The sequence below is a fragment of the Oryctolagus cuniculus genome, chromosome 6, assembly GCF_964237555.1.
Source record: "Oryctolagus cuniculus chromosome 6, mOryCun1.1, whole genome shotgun sequence".
NCBI lineage: Eukaryota > Metazoa > Chordata > Mammalia > Lagomorpha > Leporidae > Oryctolagus > Oryctolagus cuniculus.
Window position 1 is genome coordinate 38,634,590 of NC_091437.1, and position 16,170 is coordinate 38,650,759.

General features: G+C 51.4%; 1 protein-coding gene across 6 annotated transcripts in view; it reads right to left on the bottom strand.

Annotated features, from left to right (window-relative positions):
* Positions 1 to 14,900: 14,900 nt before the first annotated feature.
* The window catches only part of SPARC (secreted protein acidic and cysteine rich), a 31,276-nt gene continuing 30,006 nt past the window's right edge, over positions 14,901 to 16,170 (bottom strand). For all 6 annotated transcript variants that reach the window (XM_070076344.1, XM_051844399.2, XM_008255285.4 and 3 more), the window contains exon 10: positions 14,901 to 15,983. In XM_070076344.1, coding sequence (XP_069932445.1) covers positions 15,955 to 15,983 — 29 coding nt within the window. In that variant the 3' untranslated portion in view covers positions 14,901 to 15,954. The remainder of the gene's footprint in view (positions 15,984 to 16,170) is intronic.

The following is a 16,170-nucleotide window of genomic DNA, read 5'->3' on the forward strand; positions in this document are numbered from 1 at the left end:
GCATCAGCTGGTGGCAGGAAGTAGGGGAAATGCTTAGTCCCATGAGGCCTTTCTGCAGCTTAGTTTGACCTTCAGACAGTGACAGCAATGTCACCGTCACACGTAAAAGGGTTGTGAAACCTTGCAAAGTGCCCGGGATTCCCTTGTTCCCTAGGTCAGTACTGAGCACCTGCCCAGGCACCATTCTAGTGGCTGAGAATGCAGTGATGCACGAAGCAGACAAAAACTGTCGGGGCGGGGCTGGGGCGTGGTCCATGATTCAGTAATTCAAATAAGGGCTTTAAAGCCATTTAAAAAAATAAGCTGTGGTAAAACATATAACATAAAATTTACCATTGTAACCATTTTTGAGTGAATAGTTCAAAGTAGTGTTAAATCTACTGACATTGTGAAACAGATCTCCAGATTTTATCATCTTGCAGAACTGAGACAACACCCACTACACAATTCCCCCTTGCTCCCTCCTCCAGCTTCTCAAAACCACTCTTCTAGTTTCTCTGTCCATGAATTTGACCTCTGTCTTTTTGCAACTGACTGATTTCACCAACACAAGGTCTTCAAAGCTCCTCCAAGCTGGAGCAGGTGTCAGTTTCCTTCCTTTGTAAGGCTGAACGGTATTCCATTGCATGTCTGTACCACAGTTTGTTTATCTGGTCCTCTGCCTGAGTGTCCATCTGCTGGCTGTGGGGAGTAGTGCTCCTACGAACATGAGTATGCAAGTGTCTCTTTGAGACCCTGCCGTGCATTCTCCTGAGTGCATACTCAGAAGTGGAACGGAGAGGTGGCACCCTGGTTCCTGCCTTCAGGCAGCTTGAGAAGGGCTCAGGGCACCATGTGAGGCAGTCCCCAGCAGTGGTGACTGGAGAGAAGAGCCAGCAGGGCTCAGAGGGGAGACAGCTGCTGAGGTCTGGGAAGAGCGTCAGCTGAACTCTTAGGAACAGAGGGGCTTCAAAGAGGGAGAGAGGAAGGAAATGGTTCACGTGCTTTGCAGCCTCCTCGGCTGCCCTTGACCCCAGCTCCCAAGGCAGCTCTGGCTTCGTTCCCCTCCCTGGAACCGCAGATGATGAGTGGAGCCAAGCCCGATGATAGAACCCAGGGGTGTGCAGTCCAGTTCTGCTGACGGTATGTTTTCCGTTGAGTTCCTCACAGGTGTTCCTAGTGGCTGACTGCAGGGAGCAGGGTGTGGTCAGCGCTAAGCCTGGCAGTGTCAGGATCTTACTGAACTTGCTCCTTTTCTGCCCGTCCCAGCTGTCCCAGCACCACAGGCAGCCCCTTGGGTCCGCTCCAGCCCATTTCAGGGGCAGGATGAAAGCACCGCTGCCCAGATGGCAGGGGCCAGCCCCCAGGAGAGGCCTTTGATGTCGATGACTCCTGAGAGCAGCCCACCCCTCGCCGCAGGGGCAGTGGGCAGGGAGGCCCGGGAGGTGCGGCAGGGCCTCAGCTTTCTCAGTGCCATCTTTTCCACAGCCCAAGCATAGCTTTGCGGACACCCAAGCCCCCGTGGACTGGTTACACCAGCACACACAACCCTTTGTCTACCCCATGCGTTTGTTGGCATTTGAACAGTTCTTTGTGGTTCAAGTTTGAGACCAGCCTGAAGCAAATTGAGAGTGGCAGGGTTGGTGTGGACACCACGCCTCCGTCCCAATCTCCCACCCCCAAGCTTAGACCCCCCAGTTCTCCTTCATAACAAACACCAAAGCCACGCCCTCCTTCAAGGGTCCCATCCTTCGCTCTCCCAGGTCGACTCACCTGGGAAGCGGATCTAAGGGGTGAAATGCTGACTCAGTTTTCCCAGGAGTCCTCTGGAGACAAGACAGCCTGACTCAGGAAAGAACAAGAGCCAGAAATTTCAGGCACTCTGACTGGCTTCCAGGGGCAAACTACATGACCCCCTCCAGTCTTACTGGAAATCTGCTGTCCTACAGCCTGCCATCCTGGATGTGTGATGCTCTCTGTATTCATTTTCTTTTCTTTTCTTTTCTTTTTTTAATTTTTTGACAGAGTGGACAGTGAGAGAGAGAGAGAGAGAGAGAGAGAGAGAGAGGTCTTCCTTTGCTGTTGGTTTACCCTCCAATGGCCGCCGCGGCTGGCGCACTGCAGCCGGCGCATCGCGCTGATCCGATGGCAGGAGCCAGGTGCTTCTCCTGGTCTCCCATGAGGGTGCAGGGCCCAAGCACTTGGGCCATCCTCCACTGCCTTCCCTGGCCACAGCAGAGAGCTGGCCTGGAAGAGGAGCAACCGGGACTAGAACCTGGGGTGCCTGCACCGCAGGTGGAGGATTAACCAAGTGAGCCGCGGTGCTCTCCTCTGTATTCATTTTCAACAGACATGCTGGCACACTGGCTTCACGGCAATGAGACCCAAGTCCTTAGCTCATCCTCTCCTGTGCTGTGCCGTGTCCTCTTCGCTTGTGGGGAGCCTCTGTTTTCCCGAGTAAAGGATCGCACTGAGTACCTACCACTGGCCTCACCTCTCCATTTTTAAGGCTGTGGAGGCCAGGAGAGGAAAACAATGGTACGGCTGACACCAAAGAAAGTTCTCTGCTTTTCCATAATTACCCGTGAAGCTGGGAGGCCTGGCAGTCTGCTCTGACTCTCACACTCCCCCTTGTGTGCCATGTGGGGTGCTTTCCACCATTCACCAAGGGAGGGCCCTTCACAATCTGCAAGAGGTTGTCCCAGACTCCATTCAGTGTTTGTTCAACAGATAAGATTAAGCACCGATAAGGGGCTTCATTGTGCTGGCTCTGTGAATACAAGTGGGAGTGAGGTCCGTGGTTGGAAATCAGGCACCAGGAAAAAGGACTGGATATTCACAAGAGAACACGAGTGCCTTGCCGTGGAACCTGGGATGTGTACTGGAGCAAACGGGAAAAGGCCAGGGAAGAAAATAAGGTGAAGGTTATCACTCTCATTACAAAAACCTGAGGTCACAGAACTTGCTAGAAGGCCAAGACTGGAAAGTCTGAGGGAAGGAGAGGTAATCATTGTGGTAGAGGTTCATTTCTGAGGAGGTGGTGTTTGAAATGGGCGTTCAGTAACTAGAAGAGGCCAACCTTGGGAACGTCTAGAGGCAGCTCATGCAAAGGCCCTGAGGCAGGAACCAGCCAGTCCACTGGCCTATTTGTGGATCAGAAATTAGGACTATGTGTAGCAGTTTAGCCAGAGGGTAGGTAGGACAGGAGGTTGGCAAGGAAAAGAGGTGTGACTCAGGAAGAGCTGTATGGATCTTGTTCTAAGTGTAACAAAAAGTCAACAGTGGATTTTTTATACCTGCTAAACCGACCCAGCTAGCTGCTGTGTTGTCATCAGCACTACCTTGTACCTGTCAGGACGCCACTCACTTGGTAGTCAATGGCAACAAGAAGCCCTGGCGTTGTGCAAGGTGGAGCCGCCCTGGCTGTGCTTCCCGTGCACCCAGGGCCTCTGCAGGCTCTGAGCAGCCGGTGTTAGAAGCCCCAGGGGAGCTGAGGCCCCTCTGGGGTGTCTGCGCTGATCTGGCAAGCACCATGTGCTCCCTAGCCCTTTCATGTGCCAGGCAGACGCTCCCTCACCCGCTCCTCCCTTCGCGCTGACACCTCCTAAGCCTTTAAGCGGCTTGTAACTCCATCATCTCAGCGCCCCTTGGAAGGCAGCAGCAGCAGATTAAGCGATTCTGGGATGCAGGCACTGAGGAATTCGGGGCCTCTCGGGTTTCTTGGCAGGACTAACAAGTACATGCAGAGACTCCTTCAGAGCAAGTGAGGCTCATTCCTTGCAGGGGCAGAAAAAGGCATGCTTTTGGCAAAGGACTTCATGAGATGTTATCTCCAGAGACCTGCACAGGAGCCCCAGGAGGGAGGGAGAAGCTGCTGAACTGGGGAGGGCCTGGAGGATGGGGCGGGGGCGGGGGGGTCTCCTAACCAGTGGCCTCAGGTGTTTCCCACTCTCCTGGCACCAGAGGCAGGGAACAGAGGGGAGGGGAGAAGAAATCAGTCACTTAAGTTTGAGGCCTTGGCTGCTCCCCAGGGGAAAAAGCCACAGATCTGGAAAGTCAGGGCTGCAAGGACCCTTGGGTGTCATCTGCTCCAGCCTTCTTATTTCATGGGTGAGAGTAGCAAGGCCACAAAGCTAAGTCCTTCTCAGTGCTGACCAGGAGAGGAGGTGGTCTTCTACGGCAGAGCAAGAAGGTGGGGTGGAGGCATTGGACAGGAAGGGCGTCTCGGCTGCATCTGTCAGTGTTTTAGAGGCACAGGTGTAGCTGTTGCAGTGTTGCAGATGCATGTGTAGCTGTGCTATTTTAGATGCACACGTATAGCCACTCCGCAGTGTCTGTGAGTGACAGGTCCCAGGACTCCCCGCAGACACCAAAATCTATGGATGCTCAAGTTCCTTTTATGAAGCATCTGCAGGTCACCCACGCACAGCCTCCAGTCCACTTCTCATCATCTCTAGATGACTTACCATAGGGAATACAGTGCAAGTGCTATGTACGTAGTTGTTACACTGTGTTGTTTAGGGAATAAGAGGAGAAATGTCAGTGCCTGCTCAGTACAGATGGAGTCTTTCAGCAGTTGTTTTCCATGTGGTTGGCTGAGTGTGCAGACACAGAGCCTGGGCACGTGGAGGATGCACTGCCCGCTCTGACCCAGCGATGCCACTTCCAGGACTTCGTCCCGCTGACGCCTTTGTACAGGGGTGTGCAGAAGGAGACAAGGCTGTTCTCTGCAGAGTGCTCTGTCCCTGCAGCAGGTCTCAGAAGACAGCACAGGGCATGGTTCCCAGGCATGCAGCATGAAACCAGGCCATTCGTACTACAAAATAGGGTCGCTGGAAGGAAGGTGGTGAATAATACGTATCACTGTTATGGAAGGGTTATGGATGACATTTCAGCTTCAAGACAATGCACATAAACTGTGTAGAATAATCCCATCTGTGTATCACAAAGTGAGTGTGTGTGTGTGTATACTCGGTATCTTTTTTATTTTTTAAACTAGTATTTGTTTATTTGAAAGGCAAGGAGATAGAGACAAAGAGCTACCATCTGCTGGTTCACCCCACAGAATGCCCACAGCTGCCAAGGCTGGGCTGGGACTGAAGCCAGGAGTTCAGACCTCAATCCAGATCTCCTCTGAATGGCAGGAATCCAATTACTTGAGCCATCACCTGCTGCCTCCCAGGACCTGCTCGGGCTGGGAATTGAACCTGGGTAACCTGTTGTGGGGTATGGGCATCTTGATTAAACACTTAGGCAAGCTGAATACTGGCCTCCTGGTTTATTATATAGTATAATAAATGTTATATTTCCAGAAAGATGCACAGAGCACATTCATAGCTTCCTTCATTTTACACCCTCTGGCACTGTTTGAAGGTTTCTGTTGGTAGGTTTTTCCCATGTGGCCATTACTTTCCTTACAAAAAGAACATTGGAGGCTCAGGCTTGGCTAGGATCACAGCCATGGTCTTGCAGTTCTTGCAGCCAGGACTGGGTCTCCTGGCTTCTGTCTTTCAACTTTAGCCTAGCAGCCAGGCTTGGGTCACAGCAGGGCTTGGCCTCCTGTGTCTGCCCTGTGGCTGAGAACTGAGGATGGGAAAGTGCTTCTCAGGACAGAGGGACAGAGGGATGGTGACATCCTAGCTCACTGGGGTTCTACCCTAGGATTCCTCTTCCGACTGTGTCACTGAGAATAGCTATAGAGCCAGTTGTAAGCCCCTTCTCCTTGCTCAGACTCGGTTTCTCCAGCTGTACACTGGGGTGTGTGTGCAGTGGAGCAGGGGATCCTCCAGGGTGCTGAGAACTGACAGTCCAGGCTGCTCCTTAGAGCTAACAAGCACAGTACCTGGAGTCATCATTTCTTGGGCCAGGCTGCCCTCTGCTGGTCTCTGCAGGTAGTGCTCAGTAAGCTGCTTGTAAAGTGGTTCTCAGGGGTGACCGTGCCTGTCCCTGGGGTCCTCTTGGAACCATATGAGGTGCTTGAGGTTGTGGGGCCACTGTTACCATTAGCAGGCAGGCGCTGGGGAAGCTGGACATCCCGGCGTGCTTGCAAATCCTGCACAGAGAACTGTCTCGCCTTTCAGGTGAATGATGGGTCTGCACTCACAGTCTGACTCCTTTACACGCAGTCAGAAAGTTGTTCAGGTTCTGGTTTGTTGTTTTGCTTGAAGAGAGGTTGACATGTATGCACGCTGCCAATCAAGGGATGCTTAACTTCACTTTGGCCAGAACATTACCCAGAGCTGTAGGCAGCCCATAAACAAGTCATAGACAAGTCAAAGTCAATCTTGGCTTGTGGAATTCCTGGGATGAGAAAGTCACATACTCCCATGTTGAAGGAGGATGCAGTCTGCTAAAATTAACTATGTTGTGACTGTGTTGTAGAAAGCCCAATAAGTTGCTTGTGTATGTTGTTAACTTCTGAGTTGCCTTGAGTTGCAGCTGGTTATGCACAAATATCTCTGAGACACTGGAATAAACGAACCTTGATCAGCCTTGTTGCCTTGGCTCCATTCTCTGCGCCCTTGTCCCTCTTTTCATTCCCACTCCCTCCTTCAGGTTCTGTTCGACTGGCGTGGCTGGCCTGCACACAGAGTCACTTCCTATCACAGGACTGCTGTAGAAAGAGGGAGTAACTAGTTCCTGCTTTGTCTCTTCTTGCAAATATACTTCTGTGTTTGCTTGAAAAGTATTGACAGAGAGAGACCTTCCATCTGCTGGTTCATTCCACAAATGCCCTTAATGGCCAGGGCCAAGCCAGGAGCCAGGAAACTCCATGTAGGTCTCTCACATGAGTGGCAGGGACCCAAGTACTTGGGCCATCGTGTGCTGCCTTCCAGGTGCATTAGCAGGAAGCTGGATCCAAAGCAGAGGCAAAGGCGGGACTCCATCCCAGGCAGTCCTATATAGGACACCCACAGTGTAAGTGGTGGCTCAACCTGCTGCACCACAATGCCTGCCCCAGAAATCATTACCTCTTAAGTTTATACAGTCTTCACCAGCAAGCTGGCCTTAGTCAGCTTCAGCTTGATCAGGACTAATCAGCTAAGCCACACACGTGCAAGAAAAGACCACAGATGACACCAGGAGCCGAAGGTGTGCCCCTCCATGGGACCCTCGTGAGCTGAAACAGAAGAGCTGGGCAGCTTTCAGAAGTGAGGGGGTCTGAAGATGACAAAGTCTGCTCACTGGGCTCCACCTCGTACTGATCTGTGGTTCTGCTGCCCCTCCTATGCGGATGTTCCCACTCCTCTCTCCTGACCCCATAAAGCCTTCGCAGGTCCCCAGTCACCACTCAGGGAGCTGGATTTGTGCCTCACTCCTGACTCCTTGCCTGGCCACTCCCCCCCCCCTTTTTTTTTCAAAGAATGACATTTATTTGAGAATGGTTGAGCAATGCAGTGGTAGAGCAAATGTCGTAATAGATTATGAGTGCATGCAAAGAGTCTGAGGATAACATAAGGAATGTTATACCAAATACTTTGAAACAACAATATTGGATCACAATGGATAATACCCAGGCAGAGTCTTTATGATAGTATTAGCTGGCCACTGCTAATACTCTCTCTCCTCCATATATCTTGACTTTGACTTTCTGTTTGGCCTTCCATGTACACAGGCAAAGAGACTCCTCTTGATTCAGTAACAGCAGGTGGTCATGTCATGGAGCACCCCCAAAACTGGTTGGAGGGATTGTTATGGGACCCCCACAATGGAGTCCACTTGCCCAATGGGCAGCAAGTCAGTAGCTGACACCCTGATGGTGGAAGACAGCAGGGGTTTGCTTTGTAGTGCACAGAGCAAGGAACCAGGCAATTCCCAGACTCCCCGGGGGTCCCAGGTGTACATCCTATAGATTGGGGGGGGGGGGCAGTGTGAGATTAGCTCACGTGCAGGTCTCTGGTCCACGGTGCTCGTGGCCTTGGGTGGAGTAGTTGGGGACAGGAGGTTGGCGTGCTCCTCCGAAAGCCTGTGATGGCGGGATGGGCTCCGCCTGTCTGGGGTCTATGGGAAGGTTGGCTATTACTTTGTTTGATCAAGACTGGACATTCCTTTCAAAGATCTCAAAATAGAGTCTAGTGGTAGGATGCTAACCATGGAGGCGATAATTGAATGCTGAGTCTTTTTTTTTTTTTGACAGGCAGAGTGGACAGTGAGAGAGAGAGAGAGAAAGGTCTTCCTTTTGCCATTGGTTCACCCTCCAATGGCCACCGCGGCCGGTGCGCTGCAGCCGGTGCACCACGCTGATCCGATGGCAGGAGCCAGGTGCTTCTCCTGGTCTCCCATGGGGTGCAGGGCCCAAGGACTTGGGCCATCCTCCACTGCACTCCCGGGCCACAGCAGAGAGCTGGCCTGGAAGAGGGGCAACCGGGATAGAATCTGACGCCCCGACTGGGACTAGAACCCGGTGTGCCGGCGCCGCAAGGCAGAGGATTAGCCTAGTGAGCCGCGGCGCCAGCCAAATGCTGAGTCTTGTGATCCTAAGTCTGGTGGGGCCAGTCTGATCCTTGTACCACTCCCTTCGTTTAGTGAGTTAATCTGTAGTAAGGAGCTGACTTGTAATCACCACAGTGGAGATGGAGGAACTGTAAGCCAAGGGAGAAAGACTAGGGCCTGATAAAGTCTACATCAAAGGCATTAGGAATGGGGGCTTGGTTTCAGGCAGGCAACAAAAGCAAATAAACAAGATGGTAATTACAGCCTGCCATCACTGAAATGAAGCAGGGAAACTGTAAGAGAACTAGACAGCAAAGCCTCTCTAAAGAGGCCACATTTGAACTCTGAGTTGAGGGTGATGAAGAGAGAGGGACTAAATGAAAATCCGGGAGAGGAGTATCATTCCAAACAGAGGACAGCAGGTGTAAAGAGCCTGGGGCATGACAGACTTTGACAGCTTTCAGGAATAGAAAGATCACTGTGGCTGGAGTGCAGTGACTCAGGGAGTGGTGCTAGGAGACTAGTCGTGTGTGGGGCAGCATCCGGGAACAGATGCAGCTTGAGTGTCTAGGCACTTACCTTCGTGTTCAGATTGTGATAATTCCCTTGACTCTGAGCCTTCCCCACCCTTCAAAATCAGATCCTTGGGGCTGGTGTTTGGTGCAGTGGCTTAAGTGGCTGCTTGCAGTGTCCATATCCTATACCAGAGGTCTGGTTCAAGTTCTGGCTACTCTGCTTTGGATTCGGCTTCCTGCTAATTTGTGTGCTTGGGCCCCTGCCATGCAGATGGGAGACCTGGATGAAGCTCCTGGCTCCTGGTTTTGGCTTGGCCCAGCCCTGGGTGTTGTGGACATTTGGAGAGTGAACCAATAAGCAGAAGATCTCTCTCTCTCTCTCTCTCTGCCTTTCAAATGAAGTGAAAATTAATTAGTTACTTTTTTAAAAGCTCAGGTCCTGCCCATCTCCCGCAAAAACTTCCCTGGACTGTCCCAAAGTTTGTACTCAGGAAGGCCCCTGCTCCACACTGGGAAGTGGGTGGCTCTCCCCACTCTTCTAAGCAAGTGTTGATGTGGCCTTCAGTCCACCTGCAATGCAAGTCCCCAAAATATACCTCAGCCCTAAAAGTATTTGCAATGCAATATTTGAATTAGAGCAAATAGAACAATGAATATTCATATCATCATTAACTGCTTTTAAGAAATTTTCCATTTCTCCACATTCACTTCCGTTAGGAACACTATAGGTCAGTGCTTTTCAGAAGTGCAGACTATAGGGCTGGCATTGTGGTGCAGTGGGTTGGGCCTATGACTGGCATCCCATACGAGTGCTGTTTCAAATCCTGATTCCCAGCTGCTCCACTTCTTATCCAGCTCCCTGCTAATGCACCTGGGAGAGCAGTAGGTACCTGCCACCCTCATGGAATTCTAGGCTCCTGGCATCGGCCTGGCCCAGCCCAGCTGTTGCAGCCATTTAGGGAATGAAGAAGTGGATGGAGGAGCTTTCTCTCTCTCTGTCTCTCTCCCTCTCTCTGTAACTCTTTCAAATAAATAAATAAATCTTCAGAAAAAGGCAGATTCCAGGGGCCTGCCCTGGACCTATTCCATCTAGAAGTAGACCTGGGAATCTGCCTTCTAAATATCCCTTCCCATCCTCACCCCAAACCCATGAGTCTTAGGCTCAGTGAAGACTGGCAGGTGCCAGTTAGAATCGGTCCCACGCAAGCAGTTTCCCTTTCTTCCTTGTAACTAACCCAGAAGCCTCAGTCTTCGCTGTGCATCAGAATCACCTGGGAAATGTTGAGAAATGCAGATGCCAGGCCCCTCTCCAACCTAACAGACCCGACCAGGGCAAGCTGGCTGGGCTTTGGTCTCAATCACTAACATCTTGCAGGTGGTTTTCTGTGGGAGCAGGCGCTGCGAGAGGACCCCCTTTCCTCCCTCTGTGTGACCCACCCCTGCCCCTGGTGATTGTCAAAGGCAGGGTTCACATGTCCTGCCACCGGCTGTCTCCCAGAACAGTGTCAGCAGGCACCTCCCATGCCCGTGCTCAGTGAAGACACTGAGTGGTCAGGTCTAAGGAGGAGGAGGCCCTGCAGTGTCGCCTGTGCAAACTGAGCTCAGGCATCCACTCAGCACGTGGGCTTGGAGGTAGGATTGCCACATATGGGGAGGAGAGGACAGTACACCAGGTGAAATTTGAAGTTCAGGCACTGCACATACTCAGCACATTATTTTTTGGTAGCAGTATGTCTTAAATATTGCATGGGATATACTTACACTAAAGGAAATTATTTGTTATCTATTTGAAGTTGGAATGTAACTGGGAGGCGTGGGCTTTATCTGGCAGCCCTACTTGGGGGAGTATCTCCCGCTTCTCCCAGTCTCAGTTTCCACATTTGGGAAATGAGAGCGCCCAGACTGGATGAGCTCTGTGGCGCCTTAGACTTGCTGAGACCGGAAGCGGCACCCCACAGCTCTGGGAGCCTTTCTCTGCAGTCCCACCAGGGGGCGCCCTGATCCTCCTCACCGCCTCGCGGGCGGATGACTCAGCAAGGAGGCGGTGTGGTCCCGCGGGCTCTGGGGGCCCGTCTGGAAACCGGGTTGTGAGGCCTAGGAGGGCCCAAGTTTGCTGGTCTCTAGGACAACTTGTTCAGGACAGGAGAGGATATCTCGGAGTCTCTCAAGATGGCCTTATCTCAGCCAGCTCCCCTCCCCTGCCATTTAAAGAGGCGACTGCTGCCCAGAGCAGTCACTTGTCCCAGCTCACACAGCTGTCCTGGAAACCAGACTCCTAACCCTCTGTCCAGTGCCCCTTTGCCTCTGTAGGGTGTCCTTGCTTTCTGTTTCTAGCAGGACATGTTTAATCCTTGCAGTCCTGTAGCCGAAACCAGTGCAGACGCGAGTCTACCCGGTACTGCCTAACAGAACCCAGACGCACGTGCCGGAGAGGGGAAGGAGCCGGGCTCTCACGTTTGCGCTGGGAGTTACAGACCACCGTGGCGGCGATGCGGGGATGATGGTGACAGGGCTGGTGACTTACTGCCTTCTCTATGCTGTACCCAACTAGCAAGGCAGGAACCATCACCCGCAGGATTTTACAGCAGTGAACTCAGAGCGTTGGGTCGTTTGGCTCAACGAAGCTCCCTGCAGTCAGCCGCACTTGCAAGGGAGGAAGCTGCCATTCTCTGGCCCCTTTGAGCCTAGTACCCCTGTTTCCCGCAGGCCTGCCCAACAACTCCTGCTGCACAGATGGTTTCAGGGCTGAGGTCACCTCCCAAAGAGCCACATCCCCGTGTGACAGAGAGGGCTGCCTGCTGCTTCTGCCCAGCAGGTGGTGTTAGGAGAGTTACACTGAATTCAGCTTAACTCTGTTCTCCTTGGAACTTTCTGATCATCGAAGAGAACGTCTTAAACAGCGTTCTACAAGCAGGGGCACATTTGCAAGTACATTACAGTTTTTCACTGCATTTGTATTTCTATCACATTGATCTTCATGGTATATGCTATTGATTTTCCATGTGCGGTACTGATACAATTTCTTCTAAAAGTTACGGTTGTTTAGTTTGGTTTGTTTCTTGAGGAGGATAGGGAAGCACTGGTTTAGGGATTTTCAAGTCTGAGGGCCTTGTTAACGCAGCTGATGGCTTTCGCCCAAGCCAGCAGCCCTGCCCTCCCCTTCCACAGCCCTGGACTGATTCATTTCTTCCTGTCTCTTGGAAGCTGGCTTTTTCTTGAAAACTCCTAGCAGCTCCCTATAGGGAGGTACCTGGATAGGGGGAAGAAAAATCCAGGTTCCTGTCCCACCTTTTCCACGGCCTCATCGTGTGGCCACGTTACCCCACCTCCCTGAACCTCAGAAAGTCTGCGGCAGATCTGTGGTGGTCTCTGGTGCTGGGCATTCCGTGGCTGACCGGTCCCTGGCTGGCCAAGGCCCAAGACTACACACTGCAGTCCGCAGGACCCATGTCCCATGTTCCACCCTCCCCACAGGGGCACTGGTTCCTGTCGTTTTCCACGATAGCTCCCTGCTTTCCTTCCTTCACAGCACAGCACGTTCCTACCTGGAACGGTATTCTGCGCTTCTATACTGTATGCCTCCCGAGAAGGAAGGAGAGCCCCCTTCCTGGGGCACTGCAGGAAGAAGGTGCCTAACACATTCTGACCCCCTGGTAAATGCCGAACAATGAGCGCTCAAGCCAGTGCCGAACCTGATTTAACCTGTGCCTGCCCAGAGATTGTGAGACCAGGGTTAGGCTTGCATCTCAAATGTCCAGGACCAAACTGGCCAAGCTCTTTCCACCCCTCTCCTTTCCATGATGTAGAAAACAACACCAGGACAGTCAGATTTTTTTAGGAGCTTGTATTATTTTAATAATCTCAAAATGCAAGGCCACTGCTAGATGTTGACACCTGCAGACCCAGTGATGTGGCCCCCAGCCAGTGAGAACACTCCCTGGGCCTGTTTCTCCATTGCAAGGTGTCAGAAGAGCAGCCTGAAAATGTCACACTAGCAAGACCAACAGGCTGAGCTTTGAAAGTGCTCTGGGGGCCGGCGCTGTGGTGTGATGGGTTAATGCCCTGGCCTGAAGCGCCAGCATCCCATGTGGGCGCCGGTTCGAGACCCGACTGCTCCACTTCTGGTCCAGCTCTCTGCTGTGGCCTGGGAGGGCAGTAGAAAATGGCCCAAGTCCTTGGGCCCCTGCACCCAAATGGGAGGCCCCGAAGAAGCCTCCTGGCTTCAGATCGGCATGGCTCCAGTCACTGTGATCAATTGGGGAGTGAACCTTTGGATGGAAGACCTCTCTCTGCCTCTCCTCTCTCTGTGTAACTCTTTCAAGTGGATAGATTAAAAAAAAAAAAAAAAGTGCTCCGTGAACTTAGGATGATCTGAGATAGCACCAATAGAACTTTCTATGATGATGAAAACATTCTAGGGGTCAATGTTTTGGCACAGCAGGTAAAGCTTCTGCCTGCAAAGCTGGCACCAAATATGAGTGCCAGTTCAAATCCCGGCTGCTCCTCTTCCCATTCAGCTCCCTGCTAATGTGCCCAGGAAAGCAGCAGCAGATGACCCAAGTGCTTGGGCCCCTGCACCCATGTGGGAGACCCGGATAGAGTTCCAGGCTCCTGGCTTCAGCTTGGCCCAGAGTCAGCATTGCAGCCATTTGGGGAATGAACCAGAGGATGGAAGATTCTCTCTCTCTCTCTGGAAGTTTCTCTGTCTCTGTCTTGCTCATCTATCCTTCTCTATAACTATGCCTTTTAAAAATTTTTAAAAATATTTTATTTATTTGAAAGGCAGAGTTAGAGAGAGAGGTCTTCGATCTGCTGCTTCACTCTCCAAATGGCTGCAGCTGCGCTGATCCAAAGCCAGGAGCAAGGAGCTTCTTCCAAGTCTCCCATGTAGGTGCAGAGGCCCAAGGACTTAGACTGTCTTCTACTGCTTTCCCAGGCCATAGCAGGGAGCTGGATGGGAAGTGGAGCAGCTGGGACTTGAACTGGAGCCTATATAGGATGCTGGCACTGCAGTTGGGCTTTACCACTATGCCACAGCGCTGGTCCCTGCCTTTTAAATTAATCTTAAAAAAAAAAAAAATTCTAGACATGCCTGTTCCACCTGATAGCCACTAGTCATAAAAAGCCATCAAGCACTTGAAATGTCTCTCCTGTGACTGAGGGACTGGAATTTATGAACTGTAATTAACTTAAATTTAAAGCTAAACAGTCACGCAAATTGGTTGTCATGTGGGACAGTGTAACACTTGGATAATGCTAAGATAATAATGCTAGACAGACTATATCTAGTATAATATAACTCTGTAATGGAAATAATAATTATGTGGTTATAGTTAATAACCAATAATCGTGTGATAGTTTACAACTAGTACAATAATCCTGGATTGACGCTAGCACACTACTACTAGAACGCTGTCTTCCTGTCACACACGCTCCTGGTCCTTCCCACTCTTCCTCGTTGCTCCATCTTGCAGTTCATATGTCGTTATGCAGTTATTTGATACATCCTTCCCTGGACTTTAAACTCCAAAAGAAGAAACGCTTGTCTTCATTGCCACAGCTGTGACCCCAGTGCCGGGCATGCGACCTGGTATAGAGACATCATAAGTATTTGATGAATGAGTGAATGAACAAATGTCTGATTGATGAAAGGAGACAGTTGCTTTGCTTGGTATTGATAGTGGCACCCATTCATGAAAAAGGGTCAGCCCACAGGTCATTAAATTAAAATAGCTAAATTAGTGCTTATGGGAACCACACACTTCCTGTGCATAACGCATGGCGTGTGTACAAAAGCGTCACTGCAGGTGTGTGTAGAGAAGCATAATAATGTGTTTGCAAGGGTTTGCATTGTGCAATCAATGAACACACAGTGTGTCTGCGTGTGAGGCCTCTAGCCCCAATATGGCCAGGTGTCTGTGTGTGGGTGACAAGGTGACTCGGACGAAGACACATGCAAAATCACACAGGAAAGCAGTTTCTAAGTCGTTACTGTTTATTTGGAAAGATTTGTCAAACTCTTCACATCGTGGCGAGAGTCTGCAAGATTAATGAGAAGCAGCTTTTTCATGACATGCTTGGAGGTGAACGAGTTCTCAGCCTGTGAGATCCAACCATCCCATTGATGATGAAGTTTCTCTTGGTTAATAGATGGGGAAAGGAGGGAAGAAAAGGAGGAAGCTACTAGGAACCTTATGGCAGCCATCCAAATGTGAAGAAGCAAAAATTCACCCACTCCACTTTTTCTATTTCACAACTTTCTCCATCCCACTCTTGATTTGGGCCTTCCTGCCTGAAATGCCTCCCAGTCCCCAGAGGTCGTGCTGATCCACCCCCTAGGAAACTGATGGTCCACGACTCCCACTGTTTGAACCAATGGCCCAGGGCAGAAAGAAACTGCACTGAACAGCGGAGGGGATGGGGGGAGCTGGGCCCTGAGAGAGGTGGCATACTTCCATGGCACAGCCCTAGGAACTTCTGTCAGCCCCAGGAGACAGGACTTGCTGCTCTGGCCGGTGGACTCTGCACAGCTTCTCCCACCCCCGGTCCTCCAGTCCCAGAAACACTCTGCCAGCATCACCTGTCCATTACTTCCCTTCGCCCACCTCCAGGCCACCTGGGGAAGACCCGCGGGCAGCCAATCCCGTGAGATCAAAGTAACACAAAGTCTGACTTGGTGAGCACTCACTGCAAGCAGAATAACAGGGGAAAGTCTCAGGATGCAATGCGTGTTCAAGGCAGCCTGAGCACATGAGTTTCCACTCAGGCCAGTAAGACAGCGGCCACACCGCCAGGAGGAAATGAGCATGCGAATGGGTGAGCGAGGCCTTGGCAGTCAAGGGACAGCTAGAAGGTGGTGATGGGGTTACAATTTCCGTTTTTAGCACCGTTAATGTGTTCATTTAACTCTATGTTAGCACCTTGTCCCCAGGCAGAACAACAAACCATCCAAACATTTTAAACATGAGGGGAACAGGGAGGGGAGATCAAAGAGAGAGAATCCGGCTCTGCAGGAGCAGGTGTGGATCTAGATCACGAGATCCTTGTCGATATCCTCTGCAAAGCAAAAAAAAAAAGCAGAGTTAGAAACAGGTGCCGCGTCAGTGAAGAGCCGCTTCCCAAGGAGTAAGGGGCGTCCCACTGGTCCCCATGGGCAGGGGCCGGCGACCAGCCGCAGGTCACCTAGAACAGCGGTGACTGGTGACGGAGGAGCCTTGGCCTCCCTGCCCCTGGCCTGTCCCGA